The sequence below is a fragment of the Sceloporus undulatus genome, chromosome 8 (genome assembly GCF_019175285.1).
Source record: "Sceloporus undulatus isolate JIND9_A2432 ecotype Alabama chromosome 8, SceUnd_v1.1, whole genome shotgun sequence".
Lineage (NCBI taxonomy): Eukaryota > Metazoa > Chordata > Lepidosauria > Squamata > Phrynosomatidae > Sceloporus > Sceloporus undulatus.
This window is the reverse complement of record NC_056529.1, coordinates 38813947-38836343: the sequence shown is the minus strand read 5'-3', so window position 1 is coordinate 38836343 and position 22397 is coordinate 38813947. Positions and strand designations below refer to the sequence as shown.

Genomic DNA, 22397 nt, shown 5'->3' with positions numbered 1-22397 from the left:
TTGTGATGTTGCTTGGCTCCTTGTCGCCCAGTTTTAATCTGTGGGGTGTCGGAGGGCAAAGTGATTCAACACATCCGTTCTAGTTAGGAGGAAAGCAAAACTCGCTCTAATATGAACTGCCAACAAGTCACAAGGTCAAATGTATAGGAAGCTTTCTCAGAAAGCCTTTGCAGTTACTTTGCAATCACTTTGCAATGCCCTTCGATTGCTCAACTGGGTTTGAACTGCTTTCTATTAAGTCCGAGAGGGAAGGAAAAAGGATGGTTTCATATTTTTTCTGGAACCCGCTGCCCAGACAAGCTGTTCCCAGGGCCTGACAGGGCCTATCCTTTTATTTTTCTTCCTTTCTTTCTTCTTTCCTCCCTGTAAAACGGTTCAGGCCTGCTTGAACTCATTTCCTTCGGCCGTGCCGATTGGCAAAGCCAAGGGGAAATGGTAGGATTTCGAACTCTTGGCTCCAGAGCCTGAAGGTCTAATGTCTTCTTAATGGCCATTTTCCTCGAAACTGTCTGTGGCAGCCAAGCCTTTTGGGGTCAGGAGGGGACTGCTAGGTGGGCAGATATCCATCTTTGGAGAAGGAGAAGGTTGTCAGTTCAGGATTGCCCCAGATCCTGGGTTTTTAAAAGTTAAAAATAAATAATAATATAAGATAAAATAAAAAGCACGCTGGGTAGGGCACAAGGCAGGGAGGCTAGGAAGATTTTCATACCTGGCATAAACCTTGGACCTTGGAATAGTTACTCTTTGGGGATAGAGGCATCTGAGATGCCTTCAGCTGACATGCCCCATATTAACTGTACGGGGGGATTCTGGTGGCTGTAGTCCAAAGAAAGTACCCTTCCCGATACTCAAGGGAGTCCCAAATTAAATGTTTGCTGTGATGACAACTGTCAACATGGTGAATTCTTTCTGGATTTTTAGTCCAAAGGGCGCATCTGCATTGTAGAAATAATGCCATTTGGCACCTCTTTAACTGCAATGGCTCCATCCTAAAAAAATTCTGGGATTTGTACTTTGGTGAGGCACTAGCGCTCTTTGGCAGAGAAGGCTAAACACCTTCGAGAACCATGAATCCCAGGATTCCATAGGATGGCATTAAAGTCTTGTGAAACTGTATTATTTCTAGAATTTAAATGCACCCCAAGCTGCTGTTTCTTATCCTCTAAATCAATGGGGCATAAAGATAGCACTTTTAACGTCAATGATAAAACCTGGAGTGGAGTAGTTGCCCCAATGGACTGGGTTGTTTCCTGGCATGGTGAAGGCATGTGGGCCATTAGCCCTGGCAAAACCCCAGACTCTGTTGGACACACTGTTGCTTTTTATTTACAAGGGATGTCTCCCTAGGCAGACCCCAGACATGCCCAGCTGCCAGCCAGGCAAAGACAGCAGTCCATTCCAACCCAGCCTCGTGACACATCTGCTGCCTGCAGGCCGACTCGCAAGTCTGTGGGTGTGTTGTGGTTGTTGCTGCCTTGGGGAGCAACAGATATGTACATACACACACACACACACACACACACACACACACACACGACTGGATATTTCCATGCAGCTCTCTTTTGAAGAAGAAGAACTGAACACAGTCCAAAAGGGATGGTTCAGAAACAGAACCATAAAATCATAGACTTGGAACGGACTCCAAGAATCATCTATTCCAATACTGTGGTGCCAAATGCAGGAATCCACATCTAAATCTGCTATTATAAAACACTTATTTTTATCCCTAGGGACAAAGGGGAGTTTGTTTACTTGGCATTTGGACACAAAGCAACTCACTTTGCACCTTCCCAAACTAAGGTGTGAGTTGGGATGGAATTATTCTTCCATTTTCACAGTTCTCTCTGTGGTTCTCCACTTAACGTGGGCATGTTTAGGGCCATTTCAACAGGATTGTCTGTCTGTCCGTCTGTCTGTCTGTCTGTCTGTCTGTCTGTCTGTCTGTCATTCTCTTATGAGTCCTAAGGTGTGTTGCCTCTGTCTCAAAAAGTGATGGAGAGCAATAGACTGACCAATAACACAAGTTATTGGTTAAAGTCGCAGTGAATAACAGCTACAATTTAGTTTTCAAACATCGTAATGAGAAATGGGAATGAGCACAGGTTGAGTCTTCCTTATCCTAAATGCTTGGGAGCAGATGTGTTACGGATTTTAGATTTTACAGGGTTTGGAGGAATCTTAGCATATACATTATGAAATACCTTGGAGATGAGACCCAAGTCTAAACATGAAATTCATTTATGTTTTGTATACACCCAATGCACATAGCCTAACGGCACCTTTTTGCACAATACATTAAATTGTTTTTGTACATAAAACCAAGTTTGTGTACGCTGAACCGCCAGAAAGCAAAAGTGCTGCTCTCTCAGCACGATTTTGCATTTTTAAATATTTCGGATTTTGGGTAAGGAAGACTTGACTAGTAATTGGTAAAGAAGCTATTTTTTGATGATGTGTCCAGATCTCTGGGTTGCAGGTCTTTCATTCGCCTGTGAATGACAGCATGTGAAATGTCCCAAAAGGAGTGCCATGAATTTAAAAACTTTGTGTGGTCTTGTACAGACTTCTTGCCATGCCAGTCTGGTGTTTCCAGTCGCTGGGCATGGATGCCCACGCCACAAAAATGTGTGCTCATTCTTTCTTTTTTTGGAGAGATCTGCTCTAATTTCAAATCCTTATTTTGGCTCCTGCCATTGCACCAATGGAAGGGGCCAAAGCGAGGACTTCCCTGCCGCTTTCCCTTGGCTCAGCACTCCGTCTGGAGGTATGTTGCTCCTGGCCTGGCTCTCCTGAGCCCATCCCAGAAACTATAACCCAAAGCAGGGGCAAAACCACAAACGGCATCCTGAAATCACCAACTATAATTTCCTTGGTGTGTGCGCCTGTTTGTGCGCGCTTTTCCCTTCTGCCAGACAGGCAGACAGAGCAAGCCAAACAGATGGAAACATTTTGCTGCTGATAAATTTAGGAAAGGGAACGATGTTCTGGAGGGGCTGCGGAGGGGAAAGTCACCCATTTATCTCTCCAGGGAGCAGGAGACATCAGTCCGAGGAAAACAAACAAACCCTGGCTTCCTGGAGTTACTTAGATCACCATTTTCGTATACTGTACATTCATCCACTCTGGGATCTTTTAATTTTCTTTAATACACTGGTGGAGTTCCTAGAAATGCAATGAATTTTATTTTGTTCCAAATGAAAACCTCTCTCCATGATTAGTTGTAGTGCAAAGCTTTGCTCACAGGGTGCAAATCGACTCTCCCATAGTTACAATGTCTTTGCTCTGTATTGCCTTTCTGCTTGGCACCGCACAATTGACAGTGTACCCATCATTGTGCTTGCTTCTTGTGTCATTGTGCAATGAGGAAAGCACAACAGTTGTTTTGGCATGGCATTGGAGACGCTGGTGATTAGTTATACACCTATGTAGAGTTGTTGTTGTTTGTTGTTGTGTGCCTTTTCTGACTTACGGCAACCCGAAGGCAATCCTGTCACGGGGTTTTCTTGGCAAGATTTGTTCAGAAGGGATTTGCCTTTGCCTTCCTCAGAGGCTGAGAGAGTGTGTCTTGCCCAAGGTCTCCCAATGGGTTTCCATAACCCAATGAGAATTTGAATCCTGCTCTCCAGAGTCATAGTCCAATGCTCAAACCACTACTCCATGCCAGCTCTTCTTATGTAGAGTCGAGTCATTTTATCAATTGTGAGTAAAGCTTCTTTGCTCAGCATGTGTTAAAACTGGTTGGAATAAAAACTCAAGAGCTGCCTTGTATTCCTGATAATGTTGTGGGCTATGCCAAGTTCTGTGAAAGTTCCTATTTTCTCTCTCCAGCCTTCTGCATTTGTGTCTTGTCTTACTCTTTTTTAAGTCCTGCCCAATACGCTCGGGCCAAACTCCACCAAACTCTTCTGCTCCACTCATGCAACCCCAGGTTATATATTCCTGTCTCCAGCTCTTGGGCGTAAACTAATGAATTTTCCAGATTGCTTAAGGAGCAGAATGCGGGTAGCAGAGAAAAGGTTAAACTGTTAGTAAACTCAGTTATGAAAGTGAATTAATAACCAGGAATGCTGGCGCTGGGGGGAGTTGTTTTGACAAATCAGCCTCAAATAGCTTAGGTTGATTCAGAGCTGAGCCAAGAGTCTTGAGCTACAGGACCAGAAGCCAAGCCAAGCCCATAAGAAAGGTGGCAGCTGCTGTCAAGCCATGTTCTGGACTACACAGGAAATACTTATGCCCTTTCCTGTTTGGGAGAGCCAATCAAGGCGCAGCCTGGTTGGGCAGAACCACTGTCACACCATGGAGCTCTCCACACCCATGGAGATGCTCCAGTTGTATCTCCATAGGGTTTATGGTAGTCCAAAGAAGGAACTTCCCCTAGATCTGCCATAGGGGATGTTGCCTTCTAATGAATTAGACCTTCTGTGATCAGTCTAGCTCTATACAATTAGCTCTCCAGGGTTTCCGGCAGGACGCTTTCCTAGCCCTGGAGATCTTTGGTGGTCCATCCCGGTGGTCTCTCATCCAGGACTAACCAGGCCCAACCTGGCTCAGCTTCCAAAATGAAATGGGATCAGGTGTGTTCTAGGTAGTTGAGTGGTTCTACAAGTCCAGAACCCAGCCCTGGGAATGAGAGTCCAAAACCACACAAGGCGGGTTTGATGATCTGGCATGTTTGATGGTCTCCGGATGGACCATAATGATGCCAAGTAGAGAAATCAAGCCTTGTCCATCTTACCAAGAAGAGCCTAGGATGGGATCACCATAAGTGGAAGTTGACTTGAACGCATGTAATAATAGCAACAAAGTCATTCCCAGGAATAGCAAAGATGTTCTCCTCTGTGTGTCCAAAGGGGGTCTTTCAACATAGGTTCAGAGCATCAGAGATGGCTCATATTCTGGCAAGCGGCTTTGAATTAGTGTCCCCAGCTGAAGATCACCTCCCAGGTGGGTTGTGGCCTTTACTAGCTGACCTGCCCCCTGTTTAAAATTCCTTAAACAACCCATGCAGCACAAAAGCTTTGATTTCCTCCACGTGGTTGCATGCAATGGAACAGATGTTGCTTTTGCCGGTCCCTAGCGTATCGGTTGCAGTCAAAAGCCTTGCTTTCGCAAGGGGCTGACAGATAGCTCTTGGGTGTTTTTTGAGTCCTAATGTACACTGTTTGCCTGATTGCTTTGGGAACTTTGTCATAAGCCCTGCCAGAGGAAGACTGACAGATTCTCTCTCTTCCACCATCTCTCCAATTCTAGGAAGGGGAAGGGTGCAACTTACCTTCTTACTTGCAAATTCAGACCCAGGCCACTGGATACTCATGCTAAAGTATTTGGCATTTTCAAAAGGATGAGTGGGAGGCATAATAAATGGCAACCCTCCCAAATAGTTCCTTTAATTAGTCATGCTCTGGGAAGTGAGGGAGCGCAAGGGCGCAAGGCAGTTTTCCCATGGCTGGCAGCAGCGGAAGTCATCCATGTTGACAGTTAAATTTGCATGCAACAAATTATCCCGGCAGCTCAATTAATTATCCCGATTGGACTGGAGCCACTGCATTTCGTCTGACACTTTTTTGTCATGTTGGCTCCAACTCCATGAGAAAGTGAGCAGTGGTGGACCTTGGGTTCGGAAGGGAAAACTTGTCCAGTTTGAGGTTCGGGAACGGAGGCCTAATGAAGTGAAGACAGCACTTTAGGAAACAATGCAGTGTCAGTCCAGAGGTCAGCAACGTTCCTGATGAGCAATCTGGCACTGAAGAAAACATATACACTTGGCATTTATGTAAATGTTTGAAATGTTTACAGTGGGATCTATAACTATGGATGCAGATGGGACAGACAGTGAGTTTGGCAGACTTTGCTCCCCAGTAAAACTGCCTTGGAGGCAATGGGGGACCAGCACACGGCAGTTTGGTGGCTATCGTTTTCCTTTGCGCAAAGGGCCCATGACCCATCCGAAATGGCGGAAAGGGACCTGTTTTTTTTTTAATGGTGTGCAACAGAGGCTGACCGCGGCCAAGTCTTTAAAAAGGGGGAACTGACCCTTTCATTCTCGAATACATCATCTCCTCTCCACTGCTCTCTCATCTACAAGCTGCTTGGAGGCCGCTCTTCATAGCCATTGATGGAAAGGGTCACGGGGCGATCACAGCCCTCGATTGACCCAGGTCACAGGCATGACACCTGTCACCAGGCTGTCCCCCCCTTTTTTTCCGTTCCTCCTTTACTCCAACCCTCCACCATGCAGCGCCAACCCGGACTTGTGAATCAAAGGGACTCCAGGGAGTGGATATCAATAAAAGGGTCTCTAATTGCTGCTTTTCCAGACATAGTTCATGCTGCGGCGTGGATGAGTTTGCAGCGCTCTTATTCCTTTTTGCTTCTGCCTTCCCCACCCCTTCCCTAAAGTTCTCCATCTCTCCAAATTTCTTAAGGAAAGCTTAGGAAGAGGGTCATTATTAAAAGAGGGTCATTATTGTCTTTTATTAAAAGGCCCGGCATGAAGGGATGACAGTGAGCCGTGGGTGATCAACCTGCTTTGAAAGGGATGTCTTTGTAGTTGAAAAGAATCTGTGGCTTCTTGCGAAAATTGTGATTTTTAAAAACATTTAACCAGCGTAAATCCTAGCCTCTCACTCCATGTCGCTCATATGTGTGCATTAGAGATCTAAATCTTGGTTTATTTTGTTCTTGCACTCAAAAGAACATCAATGTACATTTTCAATTTTTATTTTCGCATGGCAGCTCAGTGCTCTTTTCTATGAAAAATTTTGTTTGCACAATAGAAACCCTTTTGCTTTGCTCACGACCAACTCTTTAATGCAAAAGAACAAGTGGCTTTGTCCCAAGTGCACTGTTTTCTGCGCACAGATGTTGGTTTTGGGCAAAAAACAGAGGTTTAATGAAAGTAAGTTTTGATGTGAATGAAATTTTCATGAAAAGCCACAAATCTTGCAGCAGCTGGCCATTTTTTCTTAGCAGGATCCTTCAATGGCTCAAGAACCCTTTCAGTTGAGGATGAGAAGTGACAATGGCAATCCTGGGGTCTATAGTTTGGTGATTACGATTTAGTATTCTCAACCATAGAGCTATAGTAGTGCCTTGTTGTTGTGATTGCATGCCTTGAAGTCATTTCCGACACATGGTGACCCTAAAGTGAACCTACCATGGGGTTTTCTTGGCCAGTTTCTTCAGTGCTATCTTCAGGCTGAGAGAGTGTGACTTGCCAAAGGTCACCCAATGGGTTTACATGGAGGACCTGGGATTTGCAGAATCATAGTCCAATGCTCAAACCACAAACCAAACTACAAATACTAGGATTCCCCAGGATGCAGTGAAAGTGGAATAATAGCACTAAAATTATGTCGGTGGAACAGATTTTTTTTTTAAAAAAAAATATCCAGTGTTTGCAATCAAATTCAATTATATTTTCAGTTCTTTTTTTTTAAGCCTTGTGTTTGGAGTCTGGGCAAACTTTGGACACTTCCCTCCTTCTTGGCCTTTTTGCAAAGCAAGGAACAGGTCTCTCACTTTGTGCCAAATGAAGTGATGCTCCTATTAATTTAATCCCTGGGCATCGTCATCATTCCCTCTCCTCATTTGGGGCGTGTTATGGACAAGCGAAGAGGGAGAGGTTTGCTTGCGAGAAATCCTCCCAGACCCCTGTCTCTTGAATAATAAACATTAATCATCCCTCGACCAACAGCTGATGTCTTGGGGCTCCTGCTGACAAAGAGTTAATTCTGGAGACCTCCTGTTGCTATGCTTTTGTTAGCGGTAGAAATGGAGAGACCTCTGCTCTCTTTTCTTAAGCGAGGCTGACCACCTCCGAGTGCCCTCTGAACAGATGTTTCTCCCACTATTTTTGTCAAATATTTATTTTACTATTCCTATTAATGGGGGGCCCAGAACCTCCCTCGAGTCCCGGAGGAGCCTTTCCTCCACTCAAACCACTGTGCCACACTGGCGCTTGTGTAACGGTTATACTTGTGGAAATCTGCTTGGGCAAGTGTGAATGCAAAGATTACACCATAGCCATAGATATATAGCTTGAGTCTCCTTGAGTCCCTGGAAACATCCGAAGCAATAATTCACTTTTTTCAATGGGTTGATGCCTTCTGCACTGTTCTATGAACTCATGCATCTTGCAAATTAAAATGAGTCGAATGTAGAATCATTGACTCTTTTCATTGCAAGGGCCATAAAGGCCATCTAATCTAATGCCTAAACATGCAAAAATTCACAATTTGAGCACTCCTGAAAAATGTCCAACCGACTTCTGTTTAAAGACCTCCAAAGAAAGGGAGTCCATTCCCTCTGCCAAGGCAACCTATTCCATTGTCAAACAGTTCTTATCGTAAAGATGTTCCTGCTAATACAGGTAAAACCATGCAAAGGATCAAAGTTAACGCAGAATTAAACTATCAACAATAAACAATTGAAAGCGTTGAGTTAAAAATAATAGAAAGCAGTGCAAAAAAAGTACAATTCCCTTTCCGTTAACATAAATCAGTCCAAACTGCATGGACCTCGTTCTGCTGCTAAGGAGCCTTCTGCCATCTTTTCTCTCCAGCTGGAGATATAGGTCAATTTCTGGATATAATCCCCCAAATGGCCTTTGGGGGGTAATGATCTCATGGCTTCGAATCTGAGTTTGGGGCCTTCAGAAGAAAACTGTTCTAATTCCTCCCCCAGGAGCTTCTTATCGACGTATTGGCCATTCTGGAAGCTGTGAGTGTGAATTGTGCTGCACTTTGGCACTCTTCTCTTTTGCACGTTCGGAGATTAAAAAGAGAATTGTACAGAAGCTTTAGCTAGCGGCCCTGTGGCATTTGGAAAGCCAAAGCAAATCAATAAGTTCGATTGGATGGTGTTAATTGTCCCCCCTCCCTGGTTTTTTTCCCCCCCAAAGAATTAGACTCCTTATGGAAGATTTTGTGTGGATGAATTTGGTGAGGGATTTTTCTCCATTAGCAACATGGCTTAGCACAAAGAAACCTCTGGAAGAGTTGGATTTTTAAGCAAAATCTGATGGGGATTGGTTCCTAGAAATTGTGTGCAGATTTGCAGTTTTGAATGAAGCATTTCCACAAGCCCTAGTTGTCAGACAGGCTCATCTTCCTTGCTTCATGATGTTGGGTGGCCCCTTCAATTCGCCCAAGCACCTATGCACCCATGCGCCTGTTGCATCAGCCATTCCAAAACTGCAGCCTCTTTTTATTGTAAATTAATAGCAAAGTTGCCAAATCGAGCGTTTTTCATCCAGAAGCAACTCTGGCTTGAAATCATGTTGGCTTTGAGCCAGTGGCTGGAGCGTTCCCCTTCTCCAAATCCTTCCAGATCTCTAAAGCAAATAGCTTCAAGAGGAAACAAAATCCCTCCCTGCTCCCTGCAAAAAACCCAGCCACTTTTCCAGCTTGCGACCCCAGCTCCTGTTCCCGGAGCGTTTGCAGTTGTGATTAGCCGCTTCCAGGTTATGACCTCTTGGGCGATCATTGACTTGTGTGTGCTGCCGCTGCTGCTGTTCCAACTGTTTTAACTTCATTCACTTCAATTAGCGGTGAAGCGGCTCAGGCAAAACTCTGCTCCTTTGGAGGTCCCCAGACAGATGTCCTATACATGCACACCCATACATGCGTTTGTTGTTAACTTTCTTCCAGTCGTCCCCGACTCATGGCGACCCTGTGGTTGAGACATCTCCAAGACCCCCTGTCCTCTAGTGCGCTGCTCAGGTCTTGCAAATTCGTACCCATGACCTTCTTAATAGAGTCCATCCATCTAGCATGCGGTCTTCCTCTCTTTCTACTTTCCTCCATCTTTCCTAGCATCATTGTCTTTTCTAGTGAGCCTTCTCTTCTCATGATGTGGCCAAAATACAATAACCTCAGTTTCATCATCTTGGCTTCCAGGGATTGTTCAGGCTTGAACTGTTCAAAGACCTATTTGTTTTTCTTTTTGGCCGTCCATGATATATATCCTCAGCATTCTTCTCCATCACCACATCTCAAATAAATTGAGTTCCTTCCTATCCACTTTCTTCACTGTCCAGCTGATGGGAAATACTATGGTTTGGATGATTCTGTCATGCTCAGCCTGGCGGATGACTTGGAGGACACAGAGGATGAGCCAGGGCCTCTGGGACCTGAGCCTGCAATTGGGGAGCCTGAGGCAGGTCCTAGCAGAGTCTGGGGCCTCTCCAGAGGTTCAGCAGCCAAGTCTGCCTGTGGAAGAGGATCAGGGACATGTGGCTGCCTTCAGGGAGCGTCAAGCTGAAAAGGCGGGCCTTTAAAGGTTGCGGAGGCTTTATCAGAAACAAGCTGCTAACCAGTCACACCTGAATGCCTGCTGCCTGCCTATTTAGGCAGCTGGAGTATGTGTGTTTAGTTACTAGTGATCGTCTGACCTTCTTGAGAAAAGACTCTGGCTCCTGAACCCTTGCTTCTTGGATTGTTGACCCATATTGGTTATCTGGAACCCTTGGCCTTGGACTGCCTTATCGACCTTCCTATCTGATACTCCTGGACCTTGGACATCTTGACAACTGTTTTGGAAATACCTCTTGTGTTACTGCATTTAGACTCAAAGACTTTGTTACTTAGCTCTGGCTCTACCAGTCGAGGGTTTCTTTCTTTGGGAACTGAGCTGGCCTTATCCATTTGGCCACTTTCCTGGACAGATTCTACCATTAGTGCTCAGTTTTGTATCTTTACTCTTTAGCCCACAGAGAGCCAGCATGGTGTAGTGGTTTGAGCACTGGACTATGACTCTGGAGACCAGGGTTCGATTCCTAGCTCGGCTTTGGAAACCCCCTGGATGATCTTAGACAAGTCCCTGTCTCTCAGCCTCAGAAGAAACATGCCAGGAAATCCCCATGGTAGGTTTTCCTTAGGGTCACCATAAGTTGGAAGGCACATGATGCCACTGATCCCATCCTGTGTTATCCTGGGATTTGCAGTTTAGGGGAAGGTACTTAGAATTCTGAACTGGAGATGCATGGAACTGTGTTGAGCAATATCTGAGAAACATCTAACTTTTCTATTATATTTTGAGCATGTAGAACCAGAGGAACTCATATTCGGTCTTCCTTCACTAGTTTAGTGGCGTCTGGGCCTTTCTATTCCCAAGCAGGTGGGGAGTGTTCCTGGTTCCCGTATCCAGCAACCACCACTCTCTAAAGCCATTAATGCTCATTTAAGCATTTCCCACCCACACATGCCCATTAGCATGCCCACCTTAATTAACTATTAGCTAAGCATAAGGCTAGGAATTATGCTAACACTTAGCACTGTTTAATAGCTTTTCGTCTGACTCTGTTTTGTTGTGGGGGTTTTTCTGTTAAATTAAGTTCAGATTTAACCTGATAATGGAAAATATTCTGCACTGTTCCAAATTACTTGTGTGCATAGATTTGTTGCCTATCAACTTGAGGTGACCCCACAGAATTTCAGAGGGTTGTCTTAGGGCTAGGAATCCTCAGAGGTGGTTTTGCCAGTTCCTTCCTCTGAAACATTGCCTCCAGCACCTGGGATTCCTTGGTGGTCTCCCATTCAAGTTTCATCCACATCTTCCAGAAGTTGAGCATAGAATTGCATGAGAGGACCTGCAAATGCCTCGAGAAGTGTACCTTTGAAGAATCTCTATGTCCTCCAACACAACTCTGTGGTCACCATCTGCCAGAGGTTGACCATAGAATTGCACCAGAGGACTTGCAGATACCTACAGAGGTGTTCCCTCTAGGAATTTCTAGGTCCTTCAGTGCAACCTCTGGACCTCTGGACACTGGCCATAGAGTTCCACTGGAGGATCTAGAGATTCCTAGGGAAAACATATTGATCAAACATGTGACTAATCAAATCCGCATATGTCAAAGCCAGAAATGTGGACAGTCGACCATACTGCTGTTCAGCTTGTCTTTTCTACTTCCAGTCTGGAAATGGGAGGTGTGGCAAAGCTACATCCGCTGGCCTCGGGGGTGTTCCTGCCTCCTTGTAACAAACCCTAATTAGGTATAAAGGGCAGAGGATGGGGTTGGCAGAGGGGTGGGCGAGGGGGTATTAATAAATGATTCCCCTTGTCACTAATTGTCACTTCTCAGAATCGGGAGAAGTGGGGGGCTGACTTTTGTCCTGGGAGGAAAGGGGGTATCATAGCCTCCCGTTGGCCTCCATTAGTAAGTATGGAACTTGGGCTCTTAAAAGCAATTAGCTGCCAAGCCAAGTTTGATTGGAAACCTGCTGGCCTCTTTTGCAGGTTGGAATCGTTGGCGGAATAACCAAAGGGCCAGACAAGGGGCTTAAGACTTGAGAGACCCCCAGGGCCTTGCATTATCCAAGCTGCTTTGAAGCAAGTCGGGAGGGGAAAGCCTAGCACACATCGGGTCAAGCGGCTGAGAGAGAAGCACCAGTAAAAAAATCAAAGGGGGAGAGTTTTTGTTGCTTGAACCACTCCACGGTTGTAGCAGTTGTGGTTGTGCCTTCAAGTCGTTTCCGACTTATGGCTACCCTAAGGCGACCCTTTCATGGGGTTTCTTTGGTAAGGTTTATCCAGAGGAGGCTTGCCATTGCCTTGTCTGGGTAGATTACATCATTTCATCTCAGTGGGTAGATTTGGGAGGAGAGCGGAGGCAAAGGAGGCCTGTTTGTCTTCTGTAATTGCGTCTGCTCCTGGAGAGCCATTAGAGGTCATTATGAACAGACCTTGCACCACGTTGGCCGTAATGAGGGCGCCTGATGGGAAATCGATCCCGCCTCGTAATGAACCTGGACCTCTAAGCCTCTCCAAAATCCAGTCCACTGATATCTCTTAAGCGAATAAATTAGTGAAGTCGAAGGCTGTTGTGGCCGGCATTCATAGTTTTTTTATGGGTTTTTCGGTCTCTGTGGCCATGTTCTAGAAGAGTTGATTCCTGACATTTTGCCAGCAGCTGTGGCTGAAGATGCCAAAGCCACAGATGCTGGTGAAACGTCAGGAATAAACTCTTCTAGAACATGGCCACAGAGACCGAAAAACCCACAAAAGCTACCAATAAATTAAGCTCCTTCCCATCTCGATTCCAGCTCCTCCAGCCCTGTTGCATTAGGTAGACATTGGGCATTGCTTTGTGTCCAAACCATGGTGCCCAACTTATGGGGAAAATGGTTTTAATCAGACCTCAGTACCATTAGGGTATGAATGGCCAACTGCATGGGGACTGTTTTCTAGGGTTAATCCACATTGTAGAAGCAATCCAGTTTGCCACCGCTTTAAGTGCTGTAGCTCCATCCTGCAGAATCCTGGGATTTCAAGTTTTGCAAGGTCTTGAGACTTCCCTACCCAACTGTGCTGGTGCCTCACCAAACTACAAATCCTATGGTTCTGCAGAATGGAGCCACAGCAGTTAAAGTAGTGTCAAACCACATTGTTTCTACAGTGTGCATGTAGAACTATACTTGCAGTAGAGAAACATCTGCAAGAGGGGTTTGCAGTATTCCCATCAGTAGGATAATGATGATGATTATTATACTGTATTTGTATCCTGAGCTTTTCCCGAAACTGGGACCCAAAGCAGCTCACAGTGTTAAAAGTACCATACACTTAAAAACATACAAAAGCGCTACATTAAAATAAAATAAAATTATAAGCCAACTAGGAGTTAACAGATGGTTTAATTCAAAGAAAAGGAGCAAAACTTTCATGTAGCCCATGCAAATAATATATTAGGATCAGGTACAACTGTATATCTCCACGTTTGTTTATTTATGCTGTTTGAAAAGTCATTTCCGCTGGTCATCAGATGCCCAAGAACTTTAATGTTTCATAGGTCTTTGCATTCTTTGGCTCAATCTGCACGCACAAAAAAGACTCTTCTTTCCTCTCAGGCGATCTCTCTTTTTTGTCTTGAAATGTAACTCCGCAGAAATCTAACTTTGCTCCATTATTACGATTCTTCTCACTCCTACCTGCAGGCAACGCTTAGCATTCGAAAGACATTCTCTTAAGGTCAATACTAATTAATGGCAAATTTAATTAAAGTTTCCAGTGCGTTCGCTTAAAGTGGTTTCTAATGGGTATCTCTCTGGCTTGGCACTCTCTCCCCCATTCCCCAAACTCAAGCTAGAAGGGGGTTATCATTGATGAACAGCAGTCATTTTATGACAGAGGGATCAGAGAGAATGAAAATGTGGCAAAAGTGGAATTATTTGAGGAGTCACCGGAAGAGTGGATGGGGAAATTGAGGCATTGCCTTGGTTTGGTCTTGCAAAGAGAGGATGCAGGATGTGAAACGTCACTGGTTTCCTTTCCGGAAGCGAAAGCAAATAATTTCAAAGGTTTCTATGTTCCACGCTGGGCGAGAGATTATGAGGATTTCTGCACATTTTTGAGAATCACATTAATTTTTCAGATTTTGGATTTTGCAAAAAAAAAAAAAAAATGCCAATATTTTATGTCCGTTACGTAGTTATTGTCACTGTGTGCCTTCAAGTCGTTTCCAATTTATGCTGAACCTATCATTGGGTTTTCTTGGCAAGTTTCTTCAGAGAAGATTTGCGGTTGCTATCCTCTGAGGCTGAGAGAGTGTGCTTTGCCCAGGGTCTCCCAGTGAGTTTCATGACTAAGTGGGCATTCAAATATATATACAGTGCGCCCGCATTATACGCGGCTTTGAGTGTATGGGCTCAAGCCGTGCGGGGTGCAAGGAAAAGTGCGTCCCATTCAGATGAATGGGGTGAACACCCGTGGCACGTGCGCGCCACTGCACCGCCGTGCGCACGAGCCCCATTCACTTGAATAGGGCTCAAACATAGGTGGAATTTGCCTTATGCAAGGGGGTCTGGAATGGATCCCTCACGTAAGGTGAGGTTCCACTGTGTATGTGTGTGTGTATGTATATGACAGAGCCGGCATGGTGTAGTGATTTGAGTGTTGGACTATGGCCCTATACAGACTGGCAGAAAGCTCCAGCATCCTCACACTGGGTGCCCTAACTCTACCCCCATGGCGCCATTTTGGCGTCTGCCGGTCCACACAGCATGCACCATCATGATGCACCTCCAGCACTGCATCAACATAATGCAGCACTGAAGGGCCATCATAAAGCAGCGCCGCCACAGCTATGGTGCCCCTTGGAGGGTGCAAAAAAGAGCTGCTTTTTGTGGCTCCTTTTTGCACTCTCCAGAGGCCAAATTGCAGCCACGGAGACAGGTTGCTGCAGCCCCGATCCAGCTAGGAAAGGGGCAGCTGCATGCTACCCCTTATGCGCAATGAGCCCCTATGACTCTGGAGACGAGAGTTCTATTCCTGCTCAGCCATGGAAACCCATGGAAACACACTCTCAGCCCCAGAAAACCCTGTGATAGGTTTACCTTAGGGTTGCCATAAGTAAGAAACAGCTGGAAGAAACAAAACAACAACAACACACAAACAAGGAAAGAGAGAAAGAGACAATTTCCCAGAAAATGCTTCTGCCTTCTAACTGCGTCTTAAGGCTTTCCATCCCAAGTTTATCTAAAATGAGGAAGTGATGGTATATAAAATAAATCTGACGTAAGGCGTTTTATTATTGGTTTGGGGAAAGAATGCTGGGCAGCATTTTAAATTCCTACATTTCGGACTGGAATGATTGCTGCTGTGTGTTTTTCAGATCGGCTGCAGGATTTAATGCGGTCCTTTCTAGTATCTCAAATGGCATCACAACTCAGCCCCTGCCCCCCCCCCATAATGAACATTTTATTGCAAGTTAAGCGGAATGATTGATTTAGTCCCTAAGCTTGTATTTGCTGAGCAAGACGCGTAAAAGGTTAGGAACACACGGAAAGAATTATTTTTCTGTACTTAAAAAGGAAAAAGGAAGCAGCAAGAAACACAGGAAGGCATTTGGAAAGGCCATAAATTCTTCAATAAGTCAGCGCACAGTAGCTCTCTAGGACAGAACCAATGAAATACAGTGAGCTCTAACAACAACAATGACACAATTTTACCACTGTTCTATGGTATTATCATTATTATTATTATTATTATTATTATTATTATTATTATTATTATTATTATTTCCATTGTACCACTGTTCCATAAGAGAGCCAGTTTAGTGTAATGGTTTCAACATCGTACTACGATTCCGGAATCCAAGGTTCGAATCCTGCCTCCTCCTGTAAACTCACTGGATGACCTCGGACAAGTCGCACTTTCGAGTAACAACTTGCCAAGAAACCCCCGTGATATGGTCGCCGTAAGTCAGAAACTACTCGAAGGCACACAACAACGACAACAAACCATTGTTACATAGGTGGGCATGGGTGCCATTTTTCATCCCAGTCGAAGCCTCCAAAAACTTATCAAATCTACCCCATGTAGGCCACTTTGCCAAATGATGAAGACAAACAAGTCTTCTTTTGTGGTGTTATTTCTTTCTGGCTGCTCCTGTATGGAGTCAATGGGTCGGTCTAGGTGGGCCATTTTGTTGATGCAATCCTTTACTTCTTCTGCCATTGGGCAACTGTGCAAAGATTGCAACTGGGAAGCTGCCAGAGGTTTGGCTGGGAAAGGGCATCACTGCCTGGCTAGAATGCCACACAGTGTCTCCATCTACGACATGCCCATCTCCAGGCTTTGAACATCAAAGAGGTTTGCGCACTGTACAGACCAACATAATGAGATGGATTGGCACCAGATCAAACTCTTGCCCCAACCCTTGCCAGTCAGTCAATGGAGTTAGTCAATGCAATTCAATGCAGTCAAGGCAAGTTTTAGCCACCCACCCACCAAAAAAAGCAACGCCTCCAGGCTTTCTGCAAACTCTGCCTACCGGATCTCAGAAGAAAGGGTCGAATAAGGAATATGCAGAGTTATAACTCACCTTAGTTTCATAACACTTTGTGCTATCTGCAGTATCTAGACTGACCTTTGCCGGTCTTTTTAGTAGCAAGAATTGATTAAACAGTTAACGCTGAGCGTGATTTCTCCATCCGTCATGAAGACAAGGTGCTCTGTGGCCGTGAAAAATGCCTGATCTTGAACAGCAACACTTACCATCACACCTTGTTAAACAGAGAACGAAAGTCCTTCGACGCTCAGTAAATATTTATGGGCACCACAATGAAGTGATGACTGGAGAGGTTCATTTGCTGAGAGGGGAGGCTGGATGCGCTCCAATGCAAGCGAACATCTCTGTATTTAACCTCATGCGCTGGGATATATATTTTGAAAACATTTGCACTGAATGACTGGCAGAGTGTTTTATGACCCCGATGTAGGGTTGCCACATTCCGGTCCTTCAAATCCAGGCATGTAATTTGTATATGATGCAAATTATTATCATTAAGCTTATTATTAAATTGCATTCTGATTATACAAAGTCAAAACAATAATCATTGCCATCCAGGATGGGTATTTTTAGCCCCTTCAGTCTGGGATTTTCTGGGTTTTCTGGGACAAACGGCAACCCTACCCAGATGGGAATTCCAATGGAGTGAGGCTTGGTAAAGGACTAGTAGTAGGGTTTCATGTAGACGTCTTCAGTTTCCTGAATGGACTAAAAAAATTAATGGGGACCACTCTGCAGACAACTAGAAATATGTGATTCCTTTTCAGCATTATGGTTTGCTAGAAAATGGGAGTACCAGTTGAGTATCCCTTATCCGGAATTCCAAAATCCAAAACATTTTGTGGTTTTGAGTACCTGCACTTTAACTCAAAAAGTTTTGGATTTTGGAGTATTTTGGATTTTGGGATTCTGGATAAGGGACCTGTATTGTAAGGAGCCAGCATGGCATCATGGTTTGAGCGTTGGGCTGTGAATTTGGAGACCAGGGTTCGATTCCTCATTCAGCCATGAAACCCACTGAGTGACTTTTGGCTGAACAAAGTCACACTCTCTCAGCTTCGGGGGAAGGCAATGGCAAACCTCCTCTGAACAAATCTTGCCCAGAAAACATCATGAAAGGTTTGTCTTAGGGTTGCTGTAAATCCGAAACAACGTGAAGGCACACAACAAGAACATCAACAAGAAAGTGCAGTTGGAGGAGACCTTCATGGGTTGAGTGACAAAATAAAGCTTTGGCTGCTTTTGTTTGTTACTCTTTTGAAGAGCAGTGCTGCGTTCCTCTGAGATTATTCACTCTAGTGATTGATTGATTGATTGATTGATTGATTGATTGAGTTCTCCTTCTCTCCTGAAACTGGGACTCAAGGCAACTTGGGTTCAAAGAAACACACAAAGGATGGGCGTTTGTGAGTGACATATGCATGCATAAGACACACTATGTATGCAGGGTGGAGTATTTGCCAACAGAGATATTCTTCTGTCAGCTAGCTGTATCTGGATTACACAACAGCATCCAGTCATTGATGTGAATTACACAACATTGCTCTCTTGCCTAGGAGTTGCGTAGCGCAACTTGCAGATATTTATTCCAAGCGAAGCGGATGTTGTACTGCAGCCAAGGAGTGATTTTATCAAAGCCCACTTAAGGAAGCTGTAATAGTAAAAACAAAAAACCGAGTTCAAAGCCATGTTTAAATCACATCGGTAAAATAAAAATAACAGTACAACATTTTGAGTTCGAAGCCATTTTGGCAGGAACCGATCGGTAATCCAAAGCCTTCCTGTATAATAATAATTTTAAAAGTGCTTGGTCTACTAGACTTCTCCAAAGCTTGGAAAGGTAATTTCTTAAGGAATACCTTGTTTTCAAGCCTTCAAATTTAATTTATTGACCCCCCCCCCCAAAAAAAACCCCAGCTTGGTGCCTTTCTTACAGGAGTAGGTGTCTTCCTGGGCTACTTTTAGTGAAAATTTGGTAACGGGTAGAAATAACAGGGAAAGGCTCAGGATAGACACTACAAAAAAGGAGGACAAGTCGACACCTCAGCAAACATTTTATTGAAAACAAATAAGGTGGACATGTAAAATGGAGGCTGCAGCTTCACTGCAGAATTAATGCAGTTTGACACCACTTTAATGGAGTCCTGGGATTTGTAGCTTGTTGTGGCACCAGAGTTCTGCGGCAGAGAAGGCTAAATATTTCACAAAACCACACATCCCAGAATGCATTAAGCCCTGGCAATTAAAGTGGTGTCAAACTGCATTAATTCTGCAGTGTAGATGCAAATGCAGCCTTGCATAAGCAAAGACAAACATCCAGAACTTCCTAGAGACCCCTTGAAGGCTTCTTCCAAATTGCATCCAGGGATGACATTTTCTTTCATCAACCTCCAGTTTCCTTCTGATTTCCATTTTAGCGGCCAAACTTATAGAACTATATCTGTAATAGCTATAAATCTGTATCTTGTGGTTGTTATTGTGTGTCTTCAAGTTGTTTCCAACTCATAGCGGCCCTAAGGCGAACCTATAATGGGGTTTTCTTGGCAAGGTTAGTTGGCATATGGTTTTTGTAATCCAAAAAGGTAACTTTCCCAACCTTTGCTGTCCTCCAGGAGGGGAGACCACAGAGCCATACTCCCAAACAGGAAAACCTGTTTTTTCTGATGGGTTTCATGTAATTCACCCCCAGCTCCTTCCTAATTGCTGACATCTGAAAGTCATTACAATAATTGACGCAAAACTGGAGCGTTTTGGCATTTCTCCTGAATGTCTCACTGGGATGAGTTCATGACTCTGGACCACCCCCTTGGAAATGTCCAATGACCAAAGTCCATATCTGATGGGGAGAAAGTACATGGCACATTAATCCCTGGCATGTGGAAAAGGACAGAAGCACGGCTGGATTTGTCAAAGGGCCTGGCTCTTTGCAAAGTTGGAGGGTAAGCAAAAGTAACAGGACAAACTGGGGGCAACCATGTATGGACCAAACAAGAGATGCCTTTCATTTCTGTCAATGTGCCGTGCTGTAAATCACAGTCAATTAGCAAAAGCCATCAATATTGCCAACAACTGCCTATCCTAAGCTTTTAGACTTGGACAGGGCATGTCATAATCTTCCGTTCTGCTTTCCAAATGAGTCCTGGTTTTGAGTCTTGGCTCGGATGCACCTCTCTGTTATGCAGCAAAGTGTTATCTTTGCAGCTCCCATGAGTATTATTAACTTCAAGGATGTGGCTGGGCTCCAGAGAGCTTGTTTTCAAGTTTATCGAGAACATCCAGCTTGGCGTCTTGCCTTGCAGAGATAAATGTGGGCTTTGTTTGTTGGTTCTTTTTCCTCGGAAAGGAGCCCTAGATGGCACGCCAGAGGCAAACACAGAACAGTTTTGCCTCCGCTCCTCCTAATGATAACCCAAGGTAACAGTTTTATAGCTCCTCCACAGATGCAAGAAACATGATCTTGTGGGATCTTGTGTGAAGACAGAGGCCAACTCTCTCTCTCTCTCTGTGTATCCATACTGTACACTTATAGCATTATTTGATACCACTTTAAGGTCCAGGCTTTGGAATCCTAGGATTTGTAGTTTCACGAGGGACTCAGAATTCTCTGCTAGAAATCTCTAGTGCTTTCCCCACCAAACATCAAATCCCAGGATTCCAGAAAAGTGGCGTCAAATGGGCATGATAAAGACGTTTTTACACCACCAGGCTTTCACATGACATGGCTGCTGTCTTGTTTTCATTTGAAAAGTGTTTTAAACTTTAAATTTCTGACCTGCGTCCTTTTCGTTTCTGCAGAAATCTGATGCCGAGGACCTTGGAAGGCCAGATTACCATGGAGAAAACGCCCAGCTACTTTGTGACCAAGGAAGCCCCCAGGCGCATCTACAACATGTCCAGGGACACCAAGTTGATTGTGGTGGTGCGCAACCCGGTGACGCGGGCCATTTCAGACTACACACAGACCCTTTCCAAGACGCCCACCCTCCCCAGCTTCCAGGCATTGGCCTTCAAGAACCTCAGCACCGGACTCATCGACACAACCTGGAGTGCCGTGAGGATTGGCATTTACGCCAAGCATTTAGACAACTGGCTGCGGTATTTCCCCTTGTCCAAATTCCTCTTTGTCAGCGGGGAGCGGCTGGTGAGCGACCCGGCCGGGGAGATGGGCCGCGTCCAAGACTTCTTGGGTCTTGAGCGGGTGGTGACAGACAAACACTTCTACTTCAACGAGACCAAGGGTTTCCCGTGCTTGAAGAAGCCCGAAGGGAGCAGCCGGCCCCGGTGTTTGGGGAAATCCAAGGGGCGGCCGCACCCCAAAATTGACCAACAAGTCATCCGGCGGCTGCAGGAGTTCTACAGACCTTTCAACATGAAGTTCTATCAAATGACAGGGCAGGATTTTGGGTGGGATTGACGGAGAGACGTCTTTGCACAAAAGTGGGGACATTGACCATGCTCCAAGGTGAGGTGTGGGGAGTCCGTTGGCCCATTTAGCAGCCCCACAAGCCAGATCCTGCTCCCCTAGACCCAGTATGAGCTGGAGTGCCTGCAATTCCAGGGCGGGGACTTCTGGATCTGGGATGTATCGGCTCCTTTCTAATTTATATCCCCTCTTGCCAGGAAGAGAGAGATGCACTCTTCGCTGAGGAGAGAGAAAAGTATTTAAGATATGTCCATTGTTGTTGTTTTTAAAGTCAGTGACAGCAAAAGGAGAGTAACTATGGGGAGCTCTGGTGCAACGAATTTTCTTCCAAATAAACCTGGCTAATATTGATTGGGCATCAAAGTTTTTGAGTGTGAGTGTCTTATGTATGAATGTGTTAGAGGGGGAAAGAGAGAGAGAGATGATGATGGTGATGATGATGATGGTGGTGGTGGTGATGGAAGCAATTCAGTATGTTCCTCTGCAAATACCAAGAGCCTGGGAAAGTTATCTTTCTTAGATTGCAAAAAAAAGTGCCCAGCCAGCATAGCCAGTGCTCATGATAGCAATTGTAGTGCAAAAAAAGTAACTTTCCTAGGCTCTGCATGGTCCCATTCTCTGTGACCCAGCAGCAATGAGACTCAGAAAGAAGGTGGGCATGACTTAAACACAGAACAGTGACTAAATGCAAATCTATCTATCTATATATATACACATATGTATTTGCTAATGCAAATCCATATATATACAGTATATATATACACATATGTATTTATGGGTTCTTCCTGAGTTTCTGCGAGACCTTCTAGCAGCTAATAAAAAGCTCCTCTGAACCTCCTCCAAATGTTTACAATTGTTTCTCTTTTTAAAAGTCGGGCACTTTCCCATCTCCGGCATGCAAGATCTTGGGTCGGGAGGGATGTATCTAGGAGGAAAATGGAAACACAATACTTTGCCGTATCTGATAAAACGGAGGGGGACAAATCATTCCCTTGAGGGAAACCCGGAGAGGTTGTGCTTGTTGAAGTTCCTGTAACAAGAGGCTTATCAACTCTTTGTTTCCGCGGCCTCTTCATGGGGCAGTAATTTTGTTCAGGTGATGCTCAAGGGCTCTTAAGCCGCCTCTGAAGCCCGGATCCATTCAGGGGCCTCTTCAGATGGCTTGTTAATCTGTTTACTGAAAAA

General features: G+C 44.8%; 1 protein-coding gene across 1 annotated transcript in view; it reads left to right on the top strand.

Moving 5' to 3' along the window:
- Positions 1 to 21570, top strand: part of HS3ST6 (heparan sulfate-glucosamine 3-sulfotransferase 6) — a 43549-nt gene extending 21979 nt beyond the window's left edge. The window contains exon 2 of the mRNA XM_042438688.1: positions 20585 to 21570. Coding sequence (XP_042294622.1) covers positions 20585 to 21203 — 619 coding nt within the window. The 3' untranslated portion in view covers positions 21204 to 21570. The remainder of the gene's footprint in view (positions 1 to 20584) is intronic.
- Positions 21571 to 22397: the final 827 nt, after the last annotated feature.